At 46.1% G+C, this 27,293-nt stretch overlaps 1 protein-coding gene across 2 annotated transcripts in view; it reads left to right on the top strand.

Moving 5' to 3' along the window:
• The window catches only part of adamts6 (ADAM metallopeptidase with thrombospondin type 1 motif, 6), a 56,341-nt gene that overhangs the window by 17,369 nt on the left and 11,679 nt on the right, over positions 1–27,293 (top strand). For both annotated transcript variants that reach the window (XM_068574179.1, XM_068574178.1), the window contains exons 10-21: positions 1,226–1,372; positions 6,351–6,492; positions 10,099–10,206; positions 12,126–12,271; positions 13,564–13,627; positions 15,576–15,678; positions 17,255–17,388; positions 20,126–20,249; positions 20,909–20,989; positions 23,115–23,278; positions 24,814–24,952; positions 26,727–26,856. In XM_068574179.1, the coding sequence (XP_068430280.1) occupies positions 1,226–1,372; positions 6,351–6,492; positions 10,099–10,206; positions 12,126–12,271; positions 13,564–13,627; positions 15,576–15,678; positions 17,255–17,388; positions 20,126–20,249; positions 20,909–20,989; positions 23,115–23,278; positions 24,814–24,952; positions 26,727–26,856 (1,482 nt within the window). The remainder of the gene's footprint in view (positions 1–1,225; positions 1,373–6,350; positions 6,493–10,098; positions 10,207–12,125; positions 12,272–13,563; positions 13,628–15,575; positions 15,679–17,254; positions 17,389–20,125; positions 20,250–20,908; positions 20,990–23,114; positions 23,279–24,813; positions 24,953–26,726; positions 26,857–27,293) is intronic.

Below are 27,293 nucleotides of genomic sequence, written 5' to 3'. Positions count from 1 at the left end.
GGAGGAGGAGGAGGCGCTGCTGCTGCTGCTGCAGGGAGCTGAGCTCTCCTCCTCCCTTCGGAGCTCCGACTGCAGGTCCACGGCTGCAGGTGAAGCCGGATCTGGTCTCTACTGGTTCTGGGTCTAGTCCACGGTGGACTGGTCTCTGCTGGAGTCTGAGCTGGTGACCAGACCGTCTCTCTTCTCTCTCTGGTGGTCTGTCTCCTGGTCCCACTGGGTGAAAAGCCAGCCTCCATTGAGATGAGAGGACGTTTGCTTTGTTTCACGTAGAATGCGATAAAAAAAAAAAAAAAAAGGGATTTAAGATGACCTGAAGCAAAAGAAGGAATTCGATATGCATCAACCGGGTTGCTCTTTAATAATTGCTCTTAAACAAACATTACTTGCAGACGTCTTGAACTGTATCTCCACATATTTCCTCATGCAAATGTCAGAGTGTCCACATACCTCTGGCTCTTTCTTCCTGAATATAAAGCAAAATAACGATGATGTATTAGTCTACGTATCCCTCTCGAGGGGGTTCTGCAAGATGGCGATTTCCTTTATTATGTCTCGTGTCTGCTTCTGTTGTGGGGCAGTTGTAAAAATAGTCTCTGCTTCTAGAGGATGTATAAAAAAAACACACACACACACTGCAGCGGGGTTTCAAGCGGACTGATTTATTTCCAGAGTAGGGTAAAATGTCATAAACGCCAGCCTTAGAAAAACAGGTTGAGGCTGTGAGATGTGGTCGGGGTTTGTTATATACATTAGACTCGCTCTGTGCTCCCGGACTGGAAGGGAAAGTAAGCTTTGACATCCTGCCGTAACGTGAGATGCCCCATGATATCCAGACAGATAAGGTTTTAAAAAGTGCAAAAATCTCTTCTTGAGCAGCTTTCATGACGGACAACGAGGTCGGGAGCCGTTTGGGGTTTTCGGGGACGACCCTCCCCGCTCGGCCTGCTCAGACCTGCAGCCGCTGATTGACAGGCGAGGCATCGAGAGTGGTGATTAGGACCTTTTTGGTTCCCGCTGAGCTCCAGACAGGGTTTGACCCTTGACCTCTAGCTCCCCTCCACCTCCACACAGCTGTTTCAGAGCCCCACAGTCTTTTACAGCCGGGGGGGCCACTCTGGACAGTCTGGAGCTAACCGCCAAAGGGAAGAAGGAGGGAGGGGGGATGTTTTACACCGATGGTCGCTGATGATCCTCCTTTTTTTATTTTGTGTGTGTTTTTTTCCAGTTTCGGGATGAACCACGATGGCATCGGGAACTCCTGCGGCACCAAAGGCCACGAGACGGCCAAGCTGATGGCCGCCCACATAACGGCCAACACCAACCCGTTCTCCTGGTCCGCCTGCAGCAAGGACTACATCACCAGCTTCCTCGAGTAAGTGGACGCTGGTTTGACCGTCTGAGTGTGTTTGGGTTCGTCTGTGTGTGTGTGTGTGTGTGTGTGTGTGTGTGGTAGGAGAAAAAAAAAGAAGGTGCACGCCTGTTTTCCAGCTGGCTTGCGAGCCGCCTCTCTTTACAAGCGGCCGGCCCTTTGCGGTGACCCGCTAGGCCGACTCGTATGCGAGTCCTTACCCACTTTATTCACATCCGTTTCATCACCGCGCCTCCTGCCAGACCTGCTTGTGGCTGCGCGTGATGGCCGGGGTGCCTTCCACCCGTCCTCGCCACCGCAAGGCGGGCGACGTCAGAGCATCGCGTGGTGGTTCGCGGGCCGGCGGCGTGAGAGGCCGGAGAACAGGAGAGCTTTTTAAGCGTGCAAATAAAGCGGTGACGGATAAGGAGTCCACTAAATCTCTCGTACACAAAGCTCAGTGACTCCATTAAAGCTTCGAGGGTAGGATTTACATCTAGTTTTATATTTATTCCTCATTTTTATCTACCTTATCTAGCGGTAGAGTTTGATTCTTCGCTTTCGGGTTCACACTAATGAGGACAATCCATTGTTTATTCTCCAGGACAATATATTCCTGAATCTGAGGAACATGAGGGGGAAAAAAAAAGGATTTAAAAAATCAGAGTCTTCCTCGTCAAAACCTAGTGCTTATGTTACCCACAATGCAACTCTACCGCAGATAGTTTGGTTGTCGGACATTTGAGTTTATTGTGCTGGTCGCAGCTAATAGAGACGAGCACTTCTTTCTCTTTCCACAGATGTTTGACTCAAGTGACGTGTCGTCAGTTTATCAGACTTCCCACAGTCCTGTGGAGACACAACAGGTTTAATAACTCCTTTCTTTCTTTGTGTTCGCAGTAGTAAACAGACTCTTTGAACCGATCGCCCCCCCCTCTGGTCTCAAACTGAGTCTGTGATAGATTTCACTTTGACATTTTCTCCACAGACTGAGCTCTGTGCTTCTTCTGGGGGAAGCGGAGTCATTGTGTAGAAATAACAATCAGAAAGTGGTCGGGATTGTTCCCCGCAGACGAGAAACATGCTGCCATTCCTCTTTTAACCGTCGCAGAATGAGGTCAAGGATTCCTCGTCTCTGAAACAGTTGAAGGAAAGAATAAGGAGAAGAAGGAAGAGGAGGAGGAAGAGGAGGAGGAAGAAGAAGGAGGAAGAGGAGGAAGAAGAAGGAAGAAGAAGGAAGAAGGAAGAGGAGGAAGAAGAAGAAGTAAAAGAAGGAAGAGGAGGAGGAAGAAGAAGGAAGAAGAGGAGGAGGACGAAGAAGAAGGAAGAAGAAGGAAGAGGAGGAAGAAGGAAGAGGAGGAAGAAGAAGGAAGAAAAAGAAGAAGAAGAGGAGGAGGAAGAAGAAGAAGAAGGAAGAGGAGGAAGAAGAAGAAGAAAAAAGGAGAAGAAGAGGAGGAGGAGGACGAAGAAGAAGGACAAAGAAGAAGGAAGAAGAAGAAAGAGGAGGAAGAAGGAAGAAGAAGGAAGAGGAGGAAGAAGAAGGAAGAAGAAGAAAGAAGGAGAAGAAGAGGAGGAGGAAGAAGAAGAAGAAGAAGAGGAGGAGGAAGAAGAAGAAGAAGGAAGAGGAGGAAGAAGAAGAAGAAAAAAGGAGAAGAAGAAGAAGAGGAAGAAGGAAGAAGAGGAGGAAGAAAGAAGAAGGAAAAAGAAGAAAGGAGAAGAAGGAAGAGGAAGAGGAGGAGGAGGAAGAAGGAAAAAGAAGAGGAAGAGGAGGAGAAAGGAAGAAGAAGAAGAAGAGGAAGAAGGAAGAAGAAGAGGAGGAAGGAAGAAGAAGAAGGCAGAGGAAGAGGAGGAAAAAGAAGAGGAAGAAGGAAGGAGGAGGAGAAGGAAGGAGGAAGGAAGAAAGAAGAGGAGGAAGAGGAAGTAGTTTTAATGACTATGCCTCTGGGCTCACATCCCTGCTGTCTCAATATGTTTGTGCAGCATCAAGTGCCTCCATCTGTTTCTGCCAGTGTGTGTTGGAGAGCGAGGAAAAAAAGCACAGGTTTGTGCGACGGACGCGTCAAAAACACACTCAGAGTCGTCTCTTGTGTTGCTCTCTGTACAACGGAGCCAGTGTGTCGCATCCTGCAGGAGGCGACGGCCACAGATCTCAGTGTGTGTCGCCGCTTCTCGCTCTTCACTTTAACCTTTGCTTGCAAAACCCCGCCGCACGGCCTCGTGGGAGAAGCGTCGCAGACCATAATAGCCGCCGTGGTTGTCGGGCGATGTTTCCGGCTGAGAGCCGTCGGAGGGTTTCGAGAGCAGCTCTTGTGACACAGATGACGGTGTTGTGTGCCAGCGTCCAGCCGGGACAACAAAGAGCCGCTTCTCTGCTGCTCCGCCGGGTTTCCTGCCCGGTTCTGGCTCGAGTGTCTGAGGATGAGCAGCGCTCCAACAAACAAAGAGACAAAGCTGTGTTGCTTGTTGTATAAGCAGCAGACGCTAACGCTAACGCTAACACTCAGCCTGTAAATCCCCCTTATTAGCATCCAGACGGTTTCTTGAGTTTTTTTTCTTTTCATTTTTGATTTTTATTGCCTTTCTTGCAAAAGATTTTCTGTTGGTGAACTCCAAATTATCCTCTCCGTCCATCACAGTTTTGGATACGGCACAAGCTTCTTCTGGCCGAGTAAACAACTTTGGCTGTGGTGTTGGCCTAGATTCGCCGTCTTGCTTCAGCAATATGTGGCGCTTTGTTTGGGATTTTTTAGCGATGGTTTATGAATGCACTCACAGTTCAGTCATAGTTTACGCTCCCAGGTCTGCAAGACAGTGAGTTGTAAATGTTTAAAGGGCTGTTTGGTCATATAAAACTCCCAGGGAGCACGTATAATCTATTAAAGATGATATTAGGCTAATGTGACTCATGGTACTTGTTAGCTTAGTCTGGTTTCCTCATGCCGCTGCCTGGTTGGACGCGGTCAACACGGTTAATATCGGCACGAACTGCTGGTAAATTTGCTGATGTTCTCGCCTATTTGTGGATATTTCCCCTCAGCATGATAAATTTGGCAGAATCCACCGGACAGGAAGCATTTGCGACGATGTCAAATAATAACCGCTATGTTTAAACTTTGACTATTTTGTCTCTCTCCAAACCAATAAATAGTGAGGTTTGCACTCAGTGCACAGGGAGCATGAGGGCCTCAGAGACCGCTTTGTGTCTCTCTCTTTGTGTGTGTGTGTGTGTGTGTGTGTGTGTGTGTGTGAGAGAGAGAGAGAGAGAGAGGGATGGGAGCGTCCTCCGAGGAAGAGCCAAGAAATGCGATTACTCCGTTCAGTAACTGAGAACGGGATGAAGAAAGGGAGAAGCAGACAAGACTCTGGAACAGTTAAACGCTTAAAAAAAGCTTTTTTATTTTATTTGCTACTCTCATAAAAACTCAGCGCGTGCGTCAGACGTCTTGAAAATACTTTAAAAAGTGACATATCATAGTTTTATCAACTTTGCAGGCTCATTAGAATATACAACCCACGGCTGCAAAGCTACCTTTACAAAGGTGGACCGTATTTGTCTCGCCAGCCAATCACTGGAGGGCCTCTTAAAGGGACAGGACGTGGTTTCAGAAGATTGTGAGTGCAGATATATTTAGACAGTGTGAGATTAACACAAAAAGTGTTCTTTTGAACATTTAAGCATGCAAATATGTTCCAGTAGAAATACAAAACATAGATCTGAACCTGAAAATGAGCATGATATGTCTCTTTAAAGCAGCATTTACACTAAGGGCTAGCTAGCTGCTAGCTGTAGCTTCACATTCAGCATGAGAGTGGCATCAATCTTAATGCATTAAAAGGTTTATTTGATAAGTGGACAGTACACACTAATGAAAATAGCTCAGACAACAGGGCAGCAGACGTGATTGGAAGTTTGTTCGTGGTGTTTAGAGCAATTAAAACTGAGATTTAAACCCAGTTTCTCCGAATAATCAACAGAGCACATGATCAATCATTTCTAGGGACCGATCCTTAGCGCTACGTACCTTTAGCTTTAACGTCACTTTAGCAAGAAACCTCATTTCTTTCCATGAACCCTGGAAACAGCAGAAGAGTCAAAGTACCAGAGCTCCTGGGAACGTTATTTAAATGTAAAGTTTTACATCTGTCTGCTTGGCTCGACACCACTGGAGGTAAATAAGACTAAATATATACGTTGGGTGATGAATGTTTAATTCAGGCTTCTTCTCCGGGTTGCAGTCGGACACAAAGCCTGGCTTTGACTTGTTATTGTCACCGGGCCCACTTTTCCTTTCGAGGGATGGCAGGCATCCCCCCGCATGTTGCAGCTGCCACATCTGGAAAGAACACAGTGTTATAGTAAATACTCGTAGTGGTATTTTGCCTTGAGAGAGTCCTCTGACTGAAATGCATCTCTGTTTGTTTATTGGCACCGGTCTCTGGTATGGTCTTTAGTGCCTTGCACATTGGCAAAAAGAAAAAGAAAGAACAAAGAATAAATACTAGGTTTTTATTTGGTTTCAGCGTCTCAAACCTCCAGAATAAAAGAATCTGCTTCTCGGCTGAAGTGTTTTTTAATTTTTATTTTAAAGCTACTAGAATACAAAACAACCGTGTGGGTGTGTGTGTCTGTGTGTGTGTGAGATATCTTTAAGAGTGCACATATTTCTATCTGACAAAACAGACTAAACATAGTCCGAGGCCTGGACATATGACCCCACAGGCCTCTCCAGATTGTTCTCTTCCTTTCCTCTGTTATTTTACTGGTGAGTACGAGCAGAACAGTGAAGCGGCGGCGTCCCCGTCGCCTCCGGCGAGACGCTTCAACCCTCCCTTTTGATGAGGAGGTGTTGATGTGTGACATCAACATTAACTACATGTCATTACAGACGGCTGACGGGCTTCCTACGAGCCTGCCGGTAAAAATGAAATGAGTCAAAACGAGTGCAGAAAAAGGTTTCTTTGTGTAAGAAACAATCCTATTGTAGGTTTGTGTTTTTGACAGCTCAGGTCGGGGGACGTGTCTGGACAATGAACCTATGAAACGAGACTTCCTGTACCCAACAGTGGCCCCGGGGCAGGTGTACGACGCGGACGAGCAGTGTCGCTTCCAGTATGGAACCTCCTCGCGCCAGTGCAAGTATGGGGTAAGAAACCAGCACCTTCCACGTCCTCGCCGACCCCACAGGCGAGCGCTTGTTTTTCATGTTCCAGCTGCTCGCTGACGAAGTGTCAGAAAGACGTCGTTCACCACCGACCGTAATCATGCGATTCACATTTCTCTTCTCATCGCAATCAGTTTCAAAAGTAACGCCAGTGATGAAGCACCTTCATCCTCAGTAAACTCAGGACGCGGTTTTCTCTTAAAGGGACAGGACGTGGTTTTAGAAGATTGTGAGTGCAGGTATATTTAGACGGTGTGAGATTAACAAAACAACATCTCTTTTGAACATTTAGTAAACTCAGTACGCGTTTTTCTTTTGATCAGATTAGTTGTTGAAACTCGACAGGTGTTCTTTTCACCTCACGAACTAATATTAAAGCAATATTCACCATCAATACTCACTCTACATTCTCTGCTAATCTGTTGTATTTTTGAGTTTTGTTGTATATATATTGAGTATTTTTGCGAGTTGCGTGCTACTGTGACAAACAAATGTCCCCTTGGAGATGAATAAAGTATACATCCATCCACCTTTCTATCTAAAGCGTAACTTCCACAATGGTTTTGAAGGCAGGAGCCGCCTCCGACTTCCTCCCATTGTGGGCTCAACCTCCTTAAAGACAATATACACAATACTACAGTAGCTTTTCCTTCAAAAGCGCTCTAATTTCTTTTTTTATCATAAGCCGTTTTCCCCCATAATCCCCACAACGCTCAGATCCGAAGGTAACCGAATGCTCCAGCTCCATTTTCTCTGTTTTCCACTTTTAATAAGAGGTGTTGATGTGCAGCTACGACACGTTCAGTCAGTTTTCTTCAAGTTAATATTTCCTCGTTGAGATTAAAGTTGGTTAACACGCGAGGAAGATAATTGTTTTATTATCGCCTGACGAGCAGAGCGGCTCCGGTGGTGTCTTTCCACACGGAGCCTCATTCTCCCTTTTAATCTCTAAACACCCCAGACGACGAGATGAAGGATTGAAGTCAACACCCGCCATCTTTAAGTCTGTAATGATAATGATTCAAACCCCCCCGACTACCTGAGTAATGAGAAAACATCAGCGCATGAAGTGACACGCGCAGTGAAAGACGAGGAAAGAATCCTCAAAGATTTAATGAACAATAACGGGATATTGTTTTGCATTACGTGAATATCGGAGGAGGGATGGAGAGGGTGGGGGGAGGGGAGGAAAAATAAATAAAAGGACAGAGATTAGCTGAGATCATAAGAGTTATTTCATTTCATTGAAAGACAGCAGATTATAACAGGCCCCTAAAATCAAGCCCTGTTATTTTGGCTCCTAAGCTCATAATTGTGGGTTTTTTTAGGTCGGCTTGAAAGACATTTATGAGCGGATTGGATGCCAGCACGGATCCAACGGGGATGGATTTGATTTTTTTTCTTTTTGGGGGGTCTGACAAACGGATCTGTGGCGTGCAGCCGTCTGAGAGAGAGACGCCCGAACAGGACGGACGCGACCGCAGAGACGGATGAAAGCTCTACTGAGGGGAAAGAGTCTGGTTGGCTCAACCTTTTCCACGTTTTGATGAACCGTTGTTGTGTTTTCTTATCGGCAGTTTATCTCTAATATTACATAAATAATGTCACATTGCCGTTTTGATATTTTATGGGTTCAAACTCGTCGGGCTTCGACTGTGAGATAACGAGATGATTTGCTGTGATTTTCACAGAAAACTAGAGAAAAAAACTCAAACATTCTGGCCAAAAAATCTGCACAACGTTCATTAATCTTCAGGACAGGACTGGATTTACCGACACACACACACACACACACACACACACACACACACACACACACACACATGCTGTTAAACTGGGTTAAACTGGGAGCAGCAATGTAGAGCAGCGGTTCCCAACCAAGGGGTCTGGACCCTGTCGAAGGTCACGAGGTCATCGTTCAGGTATTCAGGTCAGGAAAGTTGTGCTGCACAGTATATATATATATATATATATATATATATATATATATATAGTAGCAGGACTTTCCCTCTCAGTCCACACGATCAGTGTGTGGTTCGGCGTCTGTTGCCGTGTTCATGTTGTTTTTTGGGCGTCAACCTGCAATAAAAACGCAGCGACCAGGTGGAAGATTGTAAGCTCGCGTCCCATCTGGAAAGCTACAAAAATGGCGGACGCGGCGCCGGAAAAAAACCCCTCGTTGACCCGACGGGCGAGGGGCCAATCCTGTTGTTGTTTTGTTAACCGATGAACAGAAGTTAGTCACTTCTATGTCATTGAGCAACAATCGCAGGAAAAATCACAAGCTGTGCTTTCCGGGTAAGATCCCAAAACATACCTGCAGTTACCGCATTTTGCCACACGGTGCGTTTGAGGCTCTGATCTATTCTGGCATCATTGGATCAAATTATCTAAAGAAGGGATGATAAATTGCAGTTTGATTTCTCAAGATTCAAACCAAAGTATTTATATATATATATAGTTCTTTGTGACAACGAGTCGTGACCAGAAGAGGTCGCGAACCCCTGACGGCGGTATTTCAGCGCGTCAACCACAAAACTAAAAACTTGGAAAGAACCGCAGGGGGTCTCGCACACTTATCCGTGAGAGTGAGAGTGTCAGAGGTGAAGGTTAAGTGATTCATAGCAATAATTTGGTGCTAAGGTATGAAAAACAAACAACCTTTGATGGCAGCATTAGCGAGGCCCTTTTTTTTTTTAAAAGGTTTTTTATCGCCTGCTGGTTCCGTCGTTGCATAAATCCATCAGGCCCACATGCACGTGGGTTAAAGACCAGGCCGCTGACCTTTTTCTGCGCGGCCGAGACGGTGAACGGATCGTCGCGGCGGCTCATTGGAACCAGCTGGCCGCTTCGCCCGCTTTATTTAATCTGGACGGGCTCAGCGAGTTGCATATTTCCTGACCTCCGGGGGTCAGGATCGATGCTCCGGATCGTAACTCTTTTTTTTTTATTTTCATGGGCCGGCTCTTCTGCCGTGCACAATTGTCCTGTGGAAAGCCTTTGAAGCGGAGACTCTTGGGGGTGAAATCTAATGCCATGTTGTGCAGCGCTGTCCTGGTAACATGTGTTCACTTTATGGTCTTTATTTATTTGGGGGCAACTTAGTGCCGTCGACTCGCTATCTCCCTCTCTCACACACACACACACACACCTTCCTTTAGCCATCTTAAATGCATTCTCCTCCCGGACGAGAAGACGGAGACGTTAGTTCAGACCCCTCAGTAATACTGAAGATATTTGTGAGGCCCACAAGTCGTCTTTATCTGGGACTTGGGAGGCCTGTTGCTCACTCTTTATTTCCCCGAAGAAGAAGAAATTGGATTTCTTGAAGTGATGTCACGGTCCCGTGTGGTCCCGAGGTGAACGTGAGCGAGCGTTAGTCATGCTGTTGATCCAGCTGACTCTTCATTCCTCACCAGAGAACATTACCGGTGACCCTTCGGCGTTGTTGCTCAAGATGCGCGGTGATCCGAAGCACATGGGCTCTTTTTTCAGACGAACGTCCATGTGTTTTTAGAGATGGAAAAACCAACCAAACGCTGCCTGGTTGACTTATTCTGACCAACTTGCTTTTGCCTTCTTTCCTAGGAAGTGTGTAGAGAGCTCTGGTGCCTTAGCAAAAGCAACCGCTGTGTCACCAACAGTATCCCCGCTGCAGAGGGGACCCTGTGCCAGACCGGCAGCATCGAGAAAGGGGTAAGTCGTCCAGGTGTTTCTCGCGGTTTTAAGATCTCCCTCACCCGCATGAATACGTACAAGTCTTGATTTTTTAATAGAAAATTTTAAAACATTTTGATTGGGATATAATATGAGATTAATACACAGATTTAGTCGCTGACGGGAGAATTCGGCACTCAAGATGCGTTCATGGACCGTTAGAAAGTTGGATATCTAACTATAATACTGCTTTTTTTTATTTTTTACAGCTTCTGGCTGTGATAAACGTTTTATTTTTTGGCCTTTTTAAGAAAACATGCTTTTCTTTGGGGGTTCAGAGACGAGGCGGTATCGAATCGGTCTCTCGATATCAGACAATACACAAGTTCAGGTATCGGGAAGGAAAAAAAATGGTATCGGACAGCTTTGTTTAAAAAAAAAGAAAACGTCTCTGTGTGCAGAAGTTAGCCTCAGCGGCTAGTGGTAGCTAGCTCACTGCCTCCACTTGCATCTGTTCTTCTCTGGAAGGGGTACCGTTCCCTGAGTGTGCGCTCATGCAACACACACACACTCTCACACACACACACACACACACACACACACACACTCACAGACACGCAGGCCAGGCTTTAGGTCATCAGCGCACTGTTGATGCCAGCCAGGTTAGGGGAGACAGTTTTAACACGGATTACGGCGGCCATTGTCACCGGATGGTCCGAGGTCTAAAAGGGAAGAATAGCAGAGTGTCACGAGCTGTCACCCGCGATTACCATTAGCTCAGTGGAGCCTTTGAGGGCCGGGGCCCGCGGACCGGGTCCTGGACAACACAGGGGGCCCCAGGTTGAGCCCGGGGGGCTTTGGAACAGCTTTCGGAGCAGCTTTCGGAGAGCCGGTGGCATGCCCCCCCCCTCCCCCGCCCTCCTCGTCCGCCTGCCGGGGGGACGGCTTCAAAGGAATATGAATGTCAGCCATTTCTCACCCAGCGTGTAATGGAGAGAGGCCCTTTCCAACAGGAGCAGGGAGAGAGGGGGAAGGCGGAGGGAGAGAGAGAGAGACTGACCAACAGAGAGGAGTTTGACTGCATTCACTCATTCGGGGGCCCTCGTGTGTCTCCACCAGTTTCTCCCTCCTCCCAACGCTAATCTTGTTTGGACAGCGTCTCAGGACGTGAACGAGCAACTCGGAGGAGGAGGAGGAAGAGGAAGAGGAGGACAGCGGCCCTCACCTTGACCCGGCCCACTCTTCTTAACCTACTGACACAGTTGGAGAGACAAAGGCGGGGCGACTCTGTCGGCCTCTGGAGCCGCGGGCAGCTTAGCGCGAGGCTTAAGACGCACCTGCAACACGGCACGCCGCTTTCCATCCCTTCGGAAATAAAAAAAAACAACTCCTCACGCTACTCCGGAAGCATTAAGCGACGAGCGGAAACATGCAGACGCCGCAAGAACGGGTTCAAGATAATTAGAAGAACGCCAGAAAATGCACAAATTAGGTAGCGCAACATGTTCTGGAAATATACGCTTTTTGCGTTCTCTGTCACTTTATTTAATTGCCCCCCCTCTCTTCGATGTAAACTATTATATTCTGTCTCCACGCTGTCTGTGAACTTAGCATCTCAAATCTAAGAGCATTAAGCATCTCGGCAACGTAAACGTGTGAAACTGTGACGATAACGATTCTTCCAACGTTCAAGTCGTATTCAGAGCTGGGAAAGGAAAGAGGGATGTGGCTAGCTCAGCTTAGCTTAGCTTAGCGTAAAGACTGGAAACAGATGGAAGCAGCTAGCCTGGCTCTCCCACCAACTCTAAAACCTATAGTGTAGTCACAGGTGAGTGTGTGTTTGAAGAGAACACACACACGTTGTGTCGTATGAAGCGTCAGTCTACGTTTCAGATACCCGAGTGGAGTCGCAGAGGAGTCTCTAAAACAGCGTTTTGACCCCTCCCTCTGTGTCTCAGTGGTGCTACCAGGGCGACTGCGTGGCGTTCGGTACCTGGCCGCAGAGCGTGGACGGCGGCTGGGGCCCCTGGTCCTCGTGGGGCTCGTGCAGCAGGACCTGTGGGGGCGGTGTGTCCTCCTCCATGAGGCACTGTGACAGCCCAGCGTAAGTAGGCAAAGTAAGCCACAGCAAGCTGAACACACACATCCAGGTCCTGCCTCAAGGTGTGTGTGTGTGTGTGTGTGTGTGTGTGGGTGGGTATGGATGTTTGTTACACCTGAGTGGGAGTAGAGCTAATACATCTCTGAGGCAAATATTCCTCCTTTCAAGGGAAAAACTGCCTCCGTAAAGACTTTTTTCTTAAAAATATTCTAATTTTTTCGAGCTATTCTTTTTATTTGTCCACTGCAACAGGATGTAACACAACATTTTATCTTCTCTCTGAGGACTTTGTTCGTTTAGATTTCTCCTAAATGCAGCAAAAGTTTCCGTTCCATAACGCCTCGTTTGCACAATAATAACTGTCTTGATGTCAGTAATCAACAGGGGAAGTTTCATGCTGATATCTACGAGTTCATTTTTTAAACCCTATTCACTTAATTTAACATAACATCTCTTTAAAGTCCGTTTTCTGACTCTGACCCATGAGGTCAGATATGATTCATGTAGCCTGATTTATACATTTTATCACTAAAAACATTGAGAAACTTCTTTCAGGCTGTTGATTCAAGATTTCAGATTCATGGAGCGACACAACGTCGTTGAAATCAACAAATCGCAAATTTTCTCTTGTCGGGGACGGCCCTCGTGGGAAGATTGTGTTTCTTCTTCTTTCGCGAGTCGTCTCGCTGGAAAGAAACGGACACGAGTCGGTCAGCGTCGTCCCGGACGTCTTCTCACTGAAGATGCGACGAGTTCGTTTGTCCAGTTTGGTTCTTGAAGGCCTCTCTCGTGCGTCTGATCCATCGTCCAGCGCGTCTTTTCTTTGGCTGGAGGACGTTTGGGGATCTCCATCCTGCTGCCGTCACTGCGCTCCTTTGGCCTCGGCATAATGTGGAACACCTGTGTAAGGTGATCGGTGAGGGGGAAGAGGAAGGAGGGGGGGGGGGCGAGAAAACAAAGCCAGAAACGACCTCGAACACATTCATTACAGCGCCTGTCTCACTTAGTCGAGGAAGAGGAGGCGGATGAAGGCGAGGCCTTGAAGGACGAACCCTTCAAACGGACGAGGACGGAACGAGGATACCGACTCACACAAACACACAAACACTGTCTTCGAGCTTTTAGGCTTCTTTTTCTCTCCAAAAAAGTGTTTTTTTTTGTTCTTTACCACATTGTGTGATCACGGTGCTTGATGTGAAGTGTTCTCTCTCTCTCTTTCTCTCTCTCTCTCTCTCTCTCTCTCTTTCTCTCTCTCTCTTTCCCCCACTCATGTAACTCTGCTGTGTGTCTCTCAGCCCGTCTGGAGGAGGGAAGTACTGCCTCGGAGAGAGGAAGCGTTACAGATCTTGTAACACCGACGTGAGTTCTCCTCCTGTTTTCCTTCTCTTGGTTTGTTTAGAGCAAAGTGTACGCCGGAGCCGGGGACTAAACCAGAGCTCCTTGGTCTGCAAAGAGAAAGTTCTGACCCGAAACCGCCACTGAACCTCCACGTCATCTCACAGGCTTCACGTATTGTTTGTGACATTTCACAGAGAACTTCAGAGCACATTTCATGAACAAAAAAAAGGGTCTGGAGCGAAGCTTTAAACAAATATTTAACGTGGCTGCGAGTTGAGATCTCCGTTCAACTATTTCTCGGTATTATTATTATAATATATATTTTTTTCACAAGGTGAAAATTGAAATAGTTCGGGGCCCTGGTGGACGTTTAACTGCACCTCTTAAAAATAACAGCCGAGAGCGAGCGACCGAGTGTTTTCTTTGGAAAACAAACAACATCCACGACCGCTATTTCATTACACTGACCACAGGGAAGTGTGTGTGTGTGCACCAGATGTGTGTGTACACACACACACACATGCATAAATGCTATTTTTACACTGATCAGCCGTCAGATATTATCTGTTAGCGGTGCCGCCCCTCCCTTCCTGTTGCTACTGCGTCTGTCCTGTGGGAGGTCGCTGCACATCGTGACGCCGCATGCAGCAGCTCTGGAGGAAGGAACCGCCTCTCTGGACACGTGTGCAGGTTATACTTGACTTTAAAGGGTCATTTACAAGATTAAACACCGTCAAGCATCACCAGGGGAATTCATATATGTACGATTAGTTCAGGCGCGAATATCACGCAGCAAAGCGAGGTTGTTTTTTCTGAGCTTTAGAAGCACCACAGAAGAAGAAAAGAGCCTTTTCTGCATTCAGAGCTGCTGTTTTTGGTCAGAAGGACTTTTCTCCAGACACATCCAGATCCTCGTGACATGCACTATTCTCCTTCTCTGACATTTTACGGACAAAACGATAAATCCAAACACAAGCAGCAGGTAAATCGATAACCTACCGGCAGCTCCGTCCATCTTTAAAGCCCCCCCCCTCCTCTCCTCCCTTGTCCAACACGCGCTCATGTAAATCTCGTTTGGCCCACGCGTCGTCTTTTCAACACACACTTGTAATAATATTACTCCGTCTCTTCGGACCCGATCTGCATGTTAGACGTGCGAGCGTGAAGCTGCCGCCTTGGCCGAACACTCGAGCGCTCGTGAAAGCGGCTCCGGCGTCGGGACGCCGTCAGCATGTGAAATACAGCTTTGACCCAGGAGCTTTTATTCGTCCCCGGGGGAGAAGTGTTTTGTGGTTTCTAAGGACCTTTTCACACCAATAAAGTGTTTCTTTCCACTTTTTTTTTTCTTCTTTCTTTACCTCCTCTTACTGGAGCAAAAAAAAGCCTCCAAATGCAAAACACACGGTTCTTCATCAGCGGATCCTCTTCTGCTTTAGTGGCCGGTGGTTCAATAGACATCTAATGCAGACCTTTTGGTCATGACGAATGGTAACGACTAACTAGCCTGCAGCTTCACAGTTTCACCTCCTTTTTCTACAAGTCATGCACTTTTCTTCCTGAGCCTTTTTTCTGAATGCATGCAACAGATTTCTAGATTTACGGGTGTTTTTGTTCCAGTTATGCATGGCTTTCCATTAATTTTCTTACGACATGAAAATCAGAAAACTCTTAAAATCATTGCTTTGTGTAATCCATCACGGTTTCTTTTTTTTTCTTCTGCATTACATAATCACTGCTTGGTAATGTTGGCAGTTTAATAGCGAGTTGATTTGAAAAGTCTGTTGTTGCTTCAACAGTTTTTAATACTCAAAAACAACAAAATAAAGCAGCTTCCAGGCTCCGTGATCTCGTCTTCGCAGACGTATGAAGCATGAAGCGAACATCTGATCTTCCCGTGTCGTCTTCAGAGACGTTCACGCCGTGTGGAGACGCTCGCACGTCCTCAAAGCTCTTCTCTGACTTCCTTCAGGCGTGTCCAGCAGGAGCTCGAGATTTCCGAGAGAAGCAGTGCGCCGACTTCGACAGCATGCCTTTCCGTGGGAAATACTACAACTGGAAGCCGTACACCGGCGGTGAGTTCAGGGCCGTCGGTCAAATCCTTTAAAGCCCCAGAAGTTTGTGTTTTTAAGATCCAAGTAAATAATAACTAGTTTGAAACTAGAGAGGAGGAGGAGGAGGTGGAGGAGGAAGAGGAAGAAGAGGAGGAGGAAAAGGAGGAGGAGGAGGAAGAAGAGGAGGAGGACGAGGAGGAAGAGAAAGAGGGGGAGGAGGAGGAGGAAGAGGTGGAGGAGGAAGAGGAGGAAGAGGAGGGGGAGAAGGAAGAGGAGGGGGAGGAGGAAGAGGAGGAGAAGGAAGAGGAGGAGGAAGAGAAGGAAGAGGAGCTCCGACTGCAAGTCCAAGGCTGCAGGAGAAGCAGATCTGGGGCTAGTCCACGTTGGACTGGTCTCTACTGGTTCTGGGTCTAGTCCACGGTGGACTGGTCGCTACTGGTTCTGGGTCTAGTCCACGATGGACTGGTGTCTACTGGTTCTGGGTCTAGTCCACCGTGGACTGGTCGCTACTGGTTCTGGGTCTAGTCCACGGTGGACTGGTCGCTACTGGTTCTGGGTCTAGTCCACGATGGACTGGTGTCTACTGGTTCTGGGTCTAGTCCACCGTGGACTGGTCTCTATTAGGTCTTGGTCTAGTCCACGGTGGACTGGTCTCTACTGGCTCTGGGTCTAGTCCACGGTGGACTGGTCTCTACTGGTTCTGGGTCTAGTCCACGGTGGACTGGTCTCTACTGGAGTCTGAGCTTAAGGAGTTTCTGGTGAACCTGCACGACGTCATCTGGTTTCACCAGAATCCGACCCGGTGGCCCCCGAAGACGAGCTTCAAGAAGAACTTCGTAGAACCAGACCGTCTCCTCTCTGATGGTCTGGTTGACCGGAGGAGGACCAGGACTGCACTGAGACTGGTCCAGGACCAGTTACCAGTTCCTCACGGTGACTTTAATGAACCGATGTGTGAATCCTCACTCGGCTAACGTTTTGTTTTTACACGCAACCGGCTGCAGACTTTCCTTCACACACGTCGTCTCTTCTAAGCGCAGAGCCGTAAAAAGTCTTCCTGTCGTCTTCGCGTCACCGATGACGGTCTGCAGGCCTCTTGTGACGCACTTTTTTCACGTCGAGGACCTCTCGGCGGGAGTTTCAGCGGTTCATGCTTGGTGTCGTTCTCCCATCGAATTCCCTCCTTGATGTCTGGAGGTCATGGAGAAAATCCACTTGATTAAAAAAAAGAAAACCTCGATGAAAGTTTGAAGCATGTAAACACGGCTTTTATTTTGTTTTGAGCGAGGGAAGAGCTGGAGTTGGATCTCTTTCATCACGAGGGGTCTGTTGAATGAAACCCACCGCCTCCCCGTTCAGTGTAAACAGCAGATAACCTGCGCGTCGATGTCGGCGGCTCGCCGGCGGGTTTTCAGATCTGAGCCCCGCTGACTTCCCCCCACGTGATTGTTATTGTCAACAAGCCGAGAGGAGATCCCCGTTGCTGGCTCTCCGCCACCCTGAGCTGTGCCGTTTGGCGCTCGGGTCATGTCGTCAGTGTTTTTCTGAACTCCGGATAACCGTGCGCTCTCGTCTGCGTGCACGCTGTGTCACCCAGGTGGCGTGAAGCCCTGCGCGCTCAACTGCTTGGCCGAGGGATACAACTTCTACACCGAGCGCTCGCCGGCCGTCATCGACGGCACCCGCTGTCAGGCCGACTCGCTGGACATCTGTATCAATGGAGAGTGCAAGGTAAGGAGCTTTTAAGGGGGAACACGGTCATTTAAAAAGCCTTAAATCACATGATCACGCTCTTTAGTTTTCCTTTATGTTTCTGTCATAAACTGTCGTTTTCCTTTCGCCAACATCAGAGTAAATCTAGTAAACAATATGTTTTTGGTGGCGCTTTCACCCCGTGTGTCACGGCCTCCCCTTATGGAGATATGATGGAGTTCATCACGTGACCAGAAGCTCCACAACCAGGTCACATGATGAGCAAACACGCGCCGAGGAAGAGCTGAAAAGCTTCGGAACAAAAAGCTAGAAAGTGGAATCTTGAGACGAGATGTTTACGTTCACTTTAGTGTTTTCTTTTTATACAGATGTTTTATATGGGCACCCTAAAAATAGCCACGTCGTAAACAATATAGAAAATAATTATAAACAAAAGCTGCAGAAAATTACATAGGAATCCACTTATGAATATATGAACCATCTGGTTTCCTATCAGGGAGAATGACATGTAGATGCAGATGGAACGGGCCCTGTTTTATTATGATTATTGATTTGTTTAACATGTGAAATTAATGTCAAGAGGCAATAAAAAAAGCATCCTGCATCTCCTGCCCTGAAATAATGAATAGACGCTCCACACGATAGCTCTGTTTGCGAGCGCTAACCTCTGATATTCGGTTCCTGTTACAGCCGAGTGACATGTGAACATTATCTGACCGGAGAGTTTCCTCTGCCGCCGTGCCAGTTCTTTGTTTTGGTTTTAAATCTTCGACCGCCTCAGTTTACTAGATTTCTGATTGCGTGAACACGACTGCCAAAAGCACAAAAAATACAACAACAAAAAAACTCTGATTCACCAGAGAAGAACAATCGAGCCTTTGAGTTGCTGTTTGTCTCTTATTGTGAAGCTGCTTTCCGACTCTTATCGGGGCGCCGCAGCCTCGGCAACAATTGTTTGGTGATAAATAAAACAGAAAAATCATTGTTTGTGATTGAATAATGATTTTATATATTTAAAAAAAGGGGCTGTTTTAATAACATTTGATTGAAAAGGACTTGGCAGTGGGCGCCGTCTTTGTTTCCATGGGCATAAATCATCTGCGTGGAGAGATGAGGCTGCGTTTTTCTTGCGATGCAGCTGAAACAACTTCTCGGTTCCTTCGCTCTAAGTATTTGCTTTGACTTCCACCCGACCGGACGATTTGGCGTGAAAACGCAGCGTCGGTGCCAACGACATTACTTTGATTTTTAATGCAAAAACACAACATGGGTGCATGTTTTAATGGGTAAGAGGGATCGTACGATGTGGAATATTCCCCCACCGAAAGGAGCATAGCAGGTTTATTTCCAGACTGAGTCCAGCGCGTCGTTATATATTTCAGAGGCTGCCGGCTCTCCCGGTGATAAATCTGGAGGAGGCCGTCTGCTTGGAGCGCTTTCAGAAACTCTCAGAGCCGCGATGCTGTTTACAGGTGCTGGAGATACAGAGAGAGAGAGAGAGATTAGGAAAAACAGAGAGGAGGGATGCTGTTAGACAGGGTAAAGAAGTGGGAGATCCAAAGGAGGAGTGGAACAGTAATCATCAAGCCTCAACTCAAAGCTTAAATAACTTGACGTTGTCTCGCTGCGTCCAGCAACTCATCTCAGTATCAGTTAACCTCCGGAAAAGAGATTTTAACTCTCAGTGGGACTATCATTTAAAATTGTTAAATACTAGAAGAAAGCATATTAATGCCGCAGTAAAGATCATCTTTATTGTTATGTGTTGCATATAAAACTACACCGTCTTGTCATTTCAAGATCAAGAAGCAACTTGAAAAGAATAAATTATTATAAATGTTACGTGCAGCTATGTTTTCATGAGGATGATTGAAGTTGTGCGTTGTTGTTTAGACTGTACACGCACAGGACATGCAGAGAAAGTAATGTTAAAACATGCACTATACGATAATAAATATTTTTAAATTGCTAATCGCTCGAATGAGTCCATAGACTCGCCTTTTAAAGGAAGGAAAATACTAAAAAACACAGCTCAGAATCTGCTGTTCAAGCTTTAAATCACAAACTGAGAGCAGATAAAAGGTGTAATGGACTCCATACGGCCTGCACATTAACATTTACATGACGCCAACGACCTTTTATGTGTTACGACGGCTAGTTTAAGCATGTTTTATGAGTTTACGAGTATGTTTGACATGTAAAAACCTGCCGAGTTATGGCCGCGATCAAAGATCAGTCTGGAGGTATTCTTAGTTTTCTCTTATCACGATACAGTCGGCCTCAGTCGCTTTGGTTCCTACTGACGATGCTACACTTTAAAAACATATAGTTTATTTAAAATGTGTCCTAAATCGGCTGGGCACTGTAGTTTTTACCCAAATGTTACTCAAACAGTAGTTTGTTGGTTGTGGACTACTTCCAGAAGAGGAGTAATTCACATTTGTATTTCGGCTTAAATTGGACAAAAACGTTTCGGTGTCGTCGACAAAGATTTGAGTAAAACTACGAAGGATAGAAATGACGAAAACTAATACGCAATTTTGTTTAAATTGCCAAAATCAACTCTGGTTTTCTCATCTGACTCTGCAAGAAAGCCTTTTTCCCAATTCCTGTTCACAATGACAACAGTTTGTGTTCAGTTTGTACGTTTACGTCGTCCATCGAGATCTGGAGCGAGACGTTTACACTCTTATTATTGAACTTATTGAAGTAAAATGCATTTTCAAACGTCCTCTCTCTCTCTCTGGCTTCACAGCATGTGGGCTGCGACAACATCCTGAGCTCGGACGCTAAAGAAGATCGATGCCGCGTGTGCGGCGGCGACGGCAGCACCTGCGAGGCAACAGAGGGACTCTTCAACGAGTCTCTACCCAGAGGAGGTAAAGAAAAGAAAAACCGATACAGCAAAGTATCGCGATATTTTGCGTGCCGATATTGTATCGATACACGGAAGCAAAGTATCGATCTTTTCTTTAATCAATTCTAAACCTCTTGGTCCTAGAACAATAAAATTTGTTGTTGACAAAGTTTTCCTTTGGGGACAATTTGCGCTTGAAAAAAATATAATAAATCACATTAAATATCGCGATGCTCAATGTATCGCGATATTATCGTATCGGGACTAAAGTATCGTGGGAGCTCTGGTGATTCCCACCGCTAATGATTTGATGTATTTATAATTATGTTGTCAGAATATAGATGAAAACTGAATATTTTAATATTGATTACATCACGGAGGGAAGAAATTCGGAGCAGAGATAGAGACTCGGTGTCGGCTTTAGCCTGAGGTTGTCTATAGAGAGTACAAGAGGGAGAAAACATATTTCTCCTTCTATGGTATGGCTAGTAAACCATCTAAAAATACTGTGTGTCCATGTGTGTGTGTGTCTGTGTGACTGTAAGAAGAAAAAGGAGGGGATTGTTTTGTCCTCCTGCTTTGTCCTTTTTTGGGTGATTTGGAATGTATTCTATATGAACGCCCTTTGAGTTTGAGTGGGAGATATTTCCACCTTAACGGTCCTTGTCCTTGTGCTTCCAGGCTACATGGAGGTGGTTCAGATCCCGAAAGGATCCGTTCACATCGAGATCAAAGAAGTTGCCATGTCGAAGAATTACATCGGTGAGTCGAGTCTCATTCAGCGTTAACAATAACGCACTTTGACGACGCTTTATGGACGGGAACGTCGGTCTTCCGGGTTGTAATATCTCAGCGACTATTCCAGAGATTGCCATTCAATTTGGTACAAACATTCAAGATCCCCAGAGGATGAACCTCACCGACTTTGGTGCACCTCTGATTTTTCCTTTAGTGCCACCATGAGGTTTGATATTCATGTTTTTTGTGTGTGAAATAAATCAACAGCTATCAGAGAATTTGGTGCAGTTTTTCATATTCTCCAGATGACGAATCCTGAGGATTTTTGGGATCCTCTGGCATTTTCCTCTCGCACCATCGTCGGCGAGGCAAAAAATACTAGTTATCCAGTGATAAATCTCAACATTCATGGTCCCCAGAGGATTGATCACACACTTTGTTGATCCCACGACGTTCCCTCTCGCGCCGACACAAAGCCAACGACTGTTTTCAAGTTAAATATGTCAACAGCTAAGAGCTGGGTTCAATCATGTTCCCCAGAGGATAAACGCTCACTGATGGGTCCCAACAGCACCACCAAGAGGTGGATGTTTGTGGTTTTAAGTGAAATTTCTTGGAAACCATCGGATGGGTTTCCATCAAATCCGGTTCAGGCGTTCATGTCCCCCTCGGGATGAATTCTCGACTTCAGTTTACGACCGAATACCTGCACAACTAATGACAGCTGCCCTCTGAACTGCTCATGGTAAACATTACATGCCTTTAACTCAAAGCCCCACGATGCTTTGCTCTGCCTCACGGAGGCTCTGGTGTGACTCTCTGGTCGTGTTTCATTATCAATCCATCAATCTCAGTCAAACCCCGTGCGGTGTTGCGTATCAATTTGCGAGACAACGAGCTGTTTCATGTTATCTGTCCGGTTTCTCCCGTCGACCACACTTCCAAGGGATTTCCACGCGGCTCCGTCAAAGAGCAAATTAGAAGACGCCGTCGTTAAAATCTCCCGTTGCCTGATGTGAAAGCCGCAAGTCTGTAAAACAAAAAAAAAACCTCCCTGAATCTCAACACATGCGATGGTCCTCTTGGCACCGGACTCGTCCGCTGCCTTCCAGACTAAACAAGGAACTATTTGCAACACCGGCAGCGTCGGACCCAAAACAACCAAAGCGACCGGATTCAATTAAGCCCGTTCTGCGTCTTTTTCATTAGCGAGAGAAAGACATGTGACAGCATGTTGAATTTATAGCGGATGGTGTTGATGGAGGGCTTAAGTTACACTTTGAACCGGAGAGCTGCGTCAGATTTATAGGGCCGTGGTGACAGCTGCCTGCTCCACCAGGATTATGGGGGGATATGATGTCTATATATCAAAGTTTAAAGAGTGCAATTTTGGCGAACGCGTCGGACTAGATTGTCCCTTCCAAGCGATCTGTAACATTGTTATGAATTTCATCCGTGGCCCCAGTGATAAAGATAATATTTTGCTTTTGCAGCGTTTGTCTGTGTCCTTGCTATTTAGGTCAGCGAAGAGCTGAATTTAAAAAAAAAAAAGTTTTATTAAAGCACAAACTCAGCGAGACAACTTAAAACAGACCGGCGTGCCTGTGGAGACTTGCGTAAACTGCAGCGAACAAACGCTCACAATCAGTGCCAGATGTGCTGAAAATTAATTTATGGAGAAGGGGATTGTGATGTTTTAAAGAGGAGTAAACTATTGTCTGAGGGAGGGGGGATCTGCAGAGAGATGGAGCGGCGAGCGGTTGGATCGCTTCTCCTGCGTTTGGCCTCGTCTCAAGGAGGAGAAAGTGGATATTTTCAGATCTGTTGTGCTTGGAGACCGGCTTTTGTTTTGACAACCAGACAGAGAGCGGTATTCATGAGATCCGTCCCGGGCCTTCACCTGAAGTGTGCTTCTTTTTTTTTCCTTCCTCTTCCTAAATTAGACGTTAGCGTTCGTGTCTGTGCACGTGGAGGTCTGCGTTCACGCTGCGTGTTTCTGCTCAGAGAGTTGACACCGGAGAGGCCGAAGATAATGATGGCGATGACATCACGGCGAATGATCGTCTCCACCTGTTGTCTGGGCGCTACCGTTCATGTCTGCTTCAGCTTTTCTGAAAAGTACTTCTTGTTTTTTTCTGTGACTGCAAAGCGCTGAAATCGGAAGCGGACGATTATTACATCAACGGCGCGTGGACCATCGACTGGCCCAGGAAGTTCGACATCGCCGGGACGGCGTTCCACTACAAGAGACCCACCGACGAGCCGGAGTCCTTAGAGGCGCTGGGAGCGACCACGGAAACCCTGATCATCATGGTAGCCAATGATGCTGTCCTGCACATCCTGCAGAGAACCATGTGACACCAGCGTGTCACAGGTTTTAGAAACACAACACAATTTAAATCTGGAATACAACATTTTTTTCCCCAAAAAATTGTGACATATCAGCATCTCTCAGGTTAAATATCGCACACTTTACACGTCCAGCAGTCACGGAGCAACGTTAGCATTTAATTTGACCAAAACCGTCTTGATTAGTCCCAGAAACGTGGTAGAAATAAACCTTTAATTTACTGAGTTGGGAAAAATTGTTATGATAGTATTTCTGCTTGAAATTCACGTCCCAACAAAGCTGAATTCCTAATCGTTCAACACGTTTTTAGTGGGAAATAAGTCTGATTTAAAATGACAAAATAAATGTTTTGGCTCGACTAGATTAACTGAAATGTTCAATAAAATCTTATAAAAAGTGACATTTAAAACAGGACTTTGGAGAAATAAAAAATAATAGCTATGTATTTAATAATAGCTGCATTTTGACTTAAATTGGATAAAAACGTTTCGGTGTCGTCGACAAAGAGTTGACTAAAACTACGAAGGATAGAAATGACAAAAACTAATACGCAATTTTGTTTAAAAAGCCAAAACTAACTCTGGTTTTCTCATCTGAAAGGCTCGTTCCCAAAATGTGGAACTATTTCTGTTCACAATGACAACAGTTTGTAAGTTTACGTCATCCATGGAGATCTGGAGCGAGACGTCTACACCTTTATTATTGAACTTGTGTTTTTACAGTAAAATGCATTTTTAAACGTCCTCTCTCTCTCTGGCGTTAGCATTTAATTCTTGTCTCCACCTGATGAATGCTCGTTCCTTTTTTAGCTCCTTTTTTGGTCTCCACCGACTCCTGGAAGAAACATCTGTCTCATCGCTAGAAGACGCACCTTGTGTTCACATTGTCGTTCCACACATTGTTGTTATCAAATCGTTCGATGTAGGTTGAATTATTTAAACTTTGGTTCATTTGTAATGGCATAAAGAAAAGGAGTGGGAACCGCTCCGTAGTTCGTCCTGTACATTTCAGGCAGCTGGTCTGAGTCCACTTCAACATCTGGCTGCTAACCTTAGCTGACCGTGAGCTCGCGGTTTGGGGTTAAAAGCTATTTTTATGTGCGGGTATTGAATAAAAAAACAAGATTTGGAGAGCATGTGTGTTTTAGAGTTTGCTCGTGCATATTAAATACAGCTTTTAATAGGTTTCACGGCAGGTTTCTCTGCATGTTTGTGTGTCAACGTGTCGTAACACTCGGTGGTTTCCGCCTCGTCATGAACGCTGAAAATACCGAAATAGACGAGCGGCCGGCCACCGGGCCGCTTCTTTTACGACTTGCAAAGCGCGACTCCCTTCGTCTCCATCTGCATCCGGCAGACTAATCTGAATCCGCTTGAGCCTCACGGAGAACAAACTCTTCACATCGTGATCACCTGATGGTGTCCAGTTTGTTTCATACGCTTGGTGTATTGTACCCGGGTGTCCCTTCTTCTTCTGACTGCGTGTCTTCTGGCTGCAGGTCCTCCTCCAGGAGCAGAACCTGGGAATACGCTACAAGTTCAACGTTCCCATCCAGCGCACCGGCAGCGGGGACAACGAGGTGGGCTTCTCCTGGCACCACCTGCCCTGGTCTGAATGCTCAGCCACGTGCGCTGGAGGTAAGGCAGCACCGCCAGCTGCAGGAATATCTCCTCTCTCTCTTCTCTCTGGACTTTTAATGACCACGGAAACACAGCGGGAGGCCGTCTTTCCAAGAAGAACCTCCGGGCTGAACCTTTCACACAAATGTTCAAAGTTTGCATCCAGATTTTGCTTCAAATTGTTCGAGAATTTCCAGAAAATCAACAAAAAGTGCAAATCTTGAATGTCATTTACTTCTGCTCCATCAAAGTAACTCGCTCACACGCAGAAACACTTTAAATTCTTTGCATTTTTTCCTGTGTTACATGATTTCCATTCCTGCGTTTGATGGTTTCAGCCGTTCCATTCAGTGCAAAGCGTCTTTTATCGAGCGTGAAGCAAACGCTGATTTTCTAAAAAAAACAAGTTTTCATCATGAAAGTTTATTTTCCTGCGAGGGAAGAAGACCGCGTCGACCTTCTGCCGAGCTCCAGTGGCCAGTTGTCTTTTGCAAAAAGAGCACTCCAAGCATTTTGGCGTTGAATAGCATAACACGCCGTCGGGGTCTAAATTCCTTTTTGCATATTTCAAACTTTCTCAAATATTGAATACTTCATTCTGTAAATCTTCCCCATAAAACCAGCAATTACACAAATGCCGAGGAGCAGCGCGTGGAAACCCAGTATCATAATTTGCTATGGCTTTCCAAAATCATTACTTTATAGCTGGAGATTCAGCCCTCTAATGAATTCAATATGTATATTTTCCATATTTTGGCCAGAGTAATGAATATGCTGTAATTCCTGTGAACGAGCCGCGCCGCATAGCTTCTGGTTTGCAGCCGCTCGTCCTGCGAAGTCAAACATTCGTCTGAAACCGCCGTGAAATGTTGACCGTGGCCTCAAGAATGACTAAACCAAACCTTTTAGCCCGAAAGCAATGGGTTTCATGTAACAATAAATAGTGTTTCTTCCCAGTTGTCAAGTGTGGCCTGGACGGGTTAGTAATATTTTGTAAAAGCATGACTGAGTAAGCATGCGGGTTTCTCTGAGGAAGCAGTTCCAAGTGCGAGTTCGAAGCGCACACGTTCCTCTCGGCGTTGTAAACATGCCTCCGCATTGTTGATCCCATTTTTGTCTGCGACCGCGCCGACCTTTAAGCCAGTTAAAGGTTATTAAATCACACACCCATTCGATACAGCTCGCTCAGCTAATCGCGCCGCGTTGCTTAATATATCACTACCGTAATAAAACCCATGAAAAACATCTTTTGACAGCCTTACAACCAAAACGCTTTCTTTTTTTTACCCCATTACACTGTTCCTCCAAACTGTATTTCACTCCACACACACAGACACACACACACACACACACACACACTTCCATATCTCATTACATCTGCCAGACAAGTCTGCTGTGGGTTTTGTCCCACGAGGGCCCAAACAGACCTTTTTCTGCGTTGGTATGGCATACGCACATGCACACACACACACACAGAAAACACATGCACGCTCTCTCTCTCTCACACACACACACACACACAGTGGGAGGTGTGACACTGATACGGTAGCCCTCTCTCTCTCCACTAGAAGCCAAAGTAAAGAGCTCTCTGCTCTGTAAAAGTGATTTGCCAAGATATCCTGCAAAGAATCAGGAATTTACATGTCTGGATTTACTACAGACTGAAAGCGATACCATCTCCGCTCAACACGACAGCCGGCTTCCATGTTTCTGAAGGGGAGGTGGGGGGTTCAGATCAGCTGAGCTCAGTGCTGCCTTATTGATCCGTCTTCCCCCCCTTCGCCGCTGTCAGGCTCCCAGAAGCAGGAGGTGGTGTGCAAGAGGCTGGACGACAACTCTGTGGTCCAGAACAACTACTGCGACCACGACGGCAAACCTCCAGAGAACCAGAGGGACTGCAACACCGAGCCGTGTCCTCCAGAGTGCGTAACGCCGAGCCTTCATCACCCATCCATCCATTCATCCATCCACTGTTTAGTCTGTAAAATGTGACACAGGTCCTCAGGCGACGTCATCCGGTTGCGGTCCAAAACCCAAATATATTCACTTGACAACAAAACAGAAGACAGAAAAGGAGCAAATTCTCACATTTGAGAATGTTTGGTTATTTTTACAGGATAAATGACCTAAAAGCATTCATTTATTACCCAAATGAATTCCAATACTTGTTTTTATTGTATGTATTTATTCAGCAAAGTATGGAGAAAAACATGCAGATCTGCAAAAAAAAATCCCTTGTAAAAGATATTTTGATGGTAACTATGAACATCCAGCATGATGTGAGTCAGATTCTCCAAAAAGCCTCCTGGAGCGTCAATAAGACACCTTTTTGGAAAGATTAGGACCTAAAGAATCAGAA

Source organism: Clinocottus analis, unplaced genomic scaffold, assembly GCF_023055335.1.
Source record: "Clinocottus analis isolate CAN_PGR_092001 unplaced genomic scaffold, fCliAna1.0.p SCAF_13, whole genome shotgun sequence".
Lineage (NCBI taxonomy): Eukaryota > Metazoa > Chordata > Actinopteri > Perciformes > Cottidae > Clinocottus > Clinocottus analis.
Note: the sequence above shows the minus strand (reverse complement) of the source record. Positions and strands in the feature narration are given on the sequence as shown.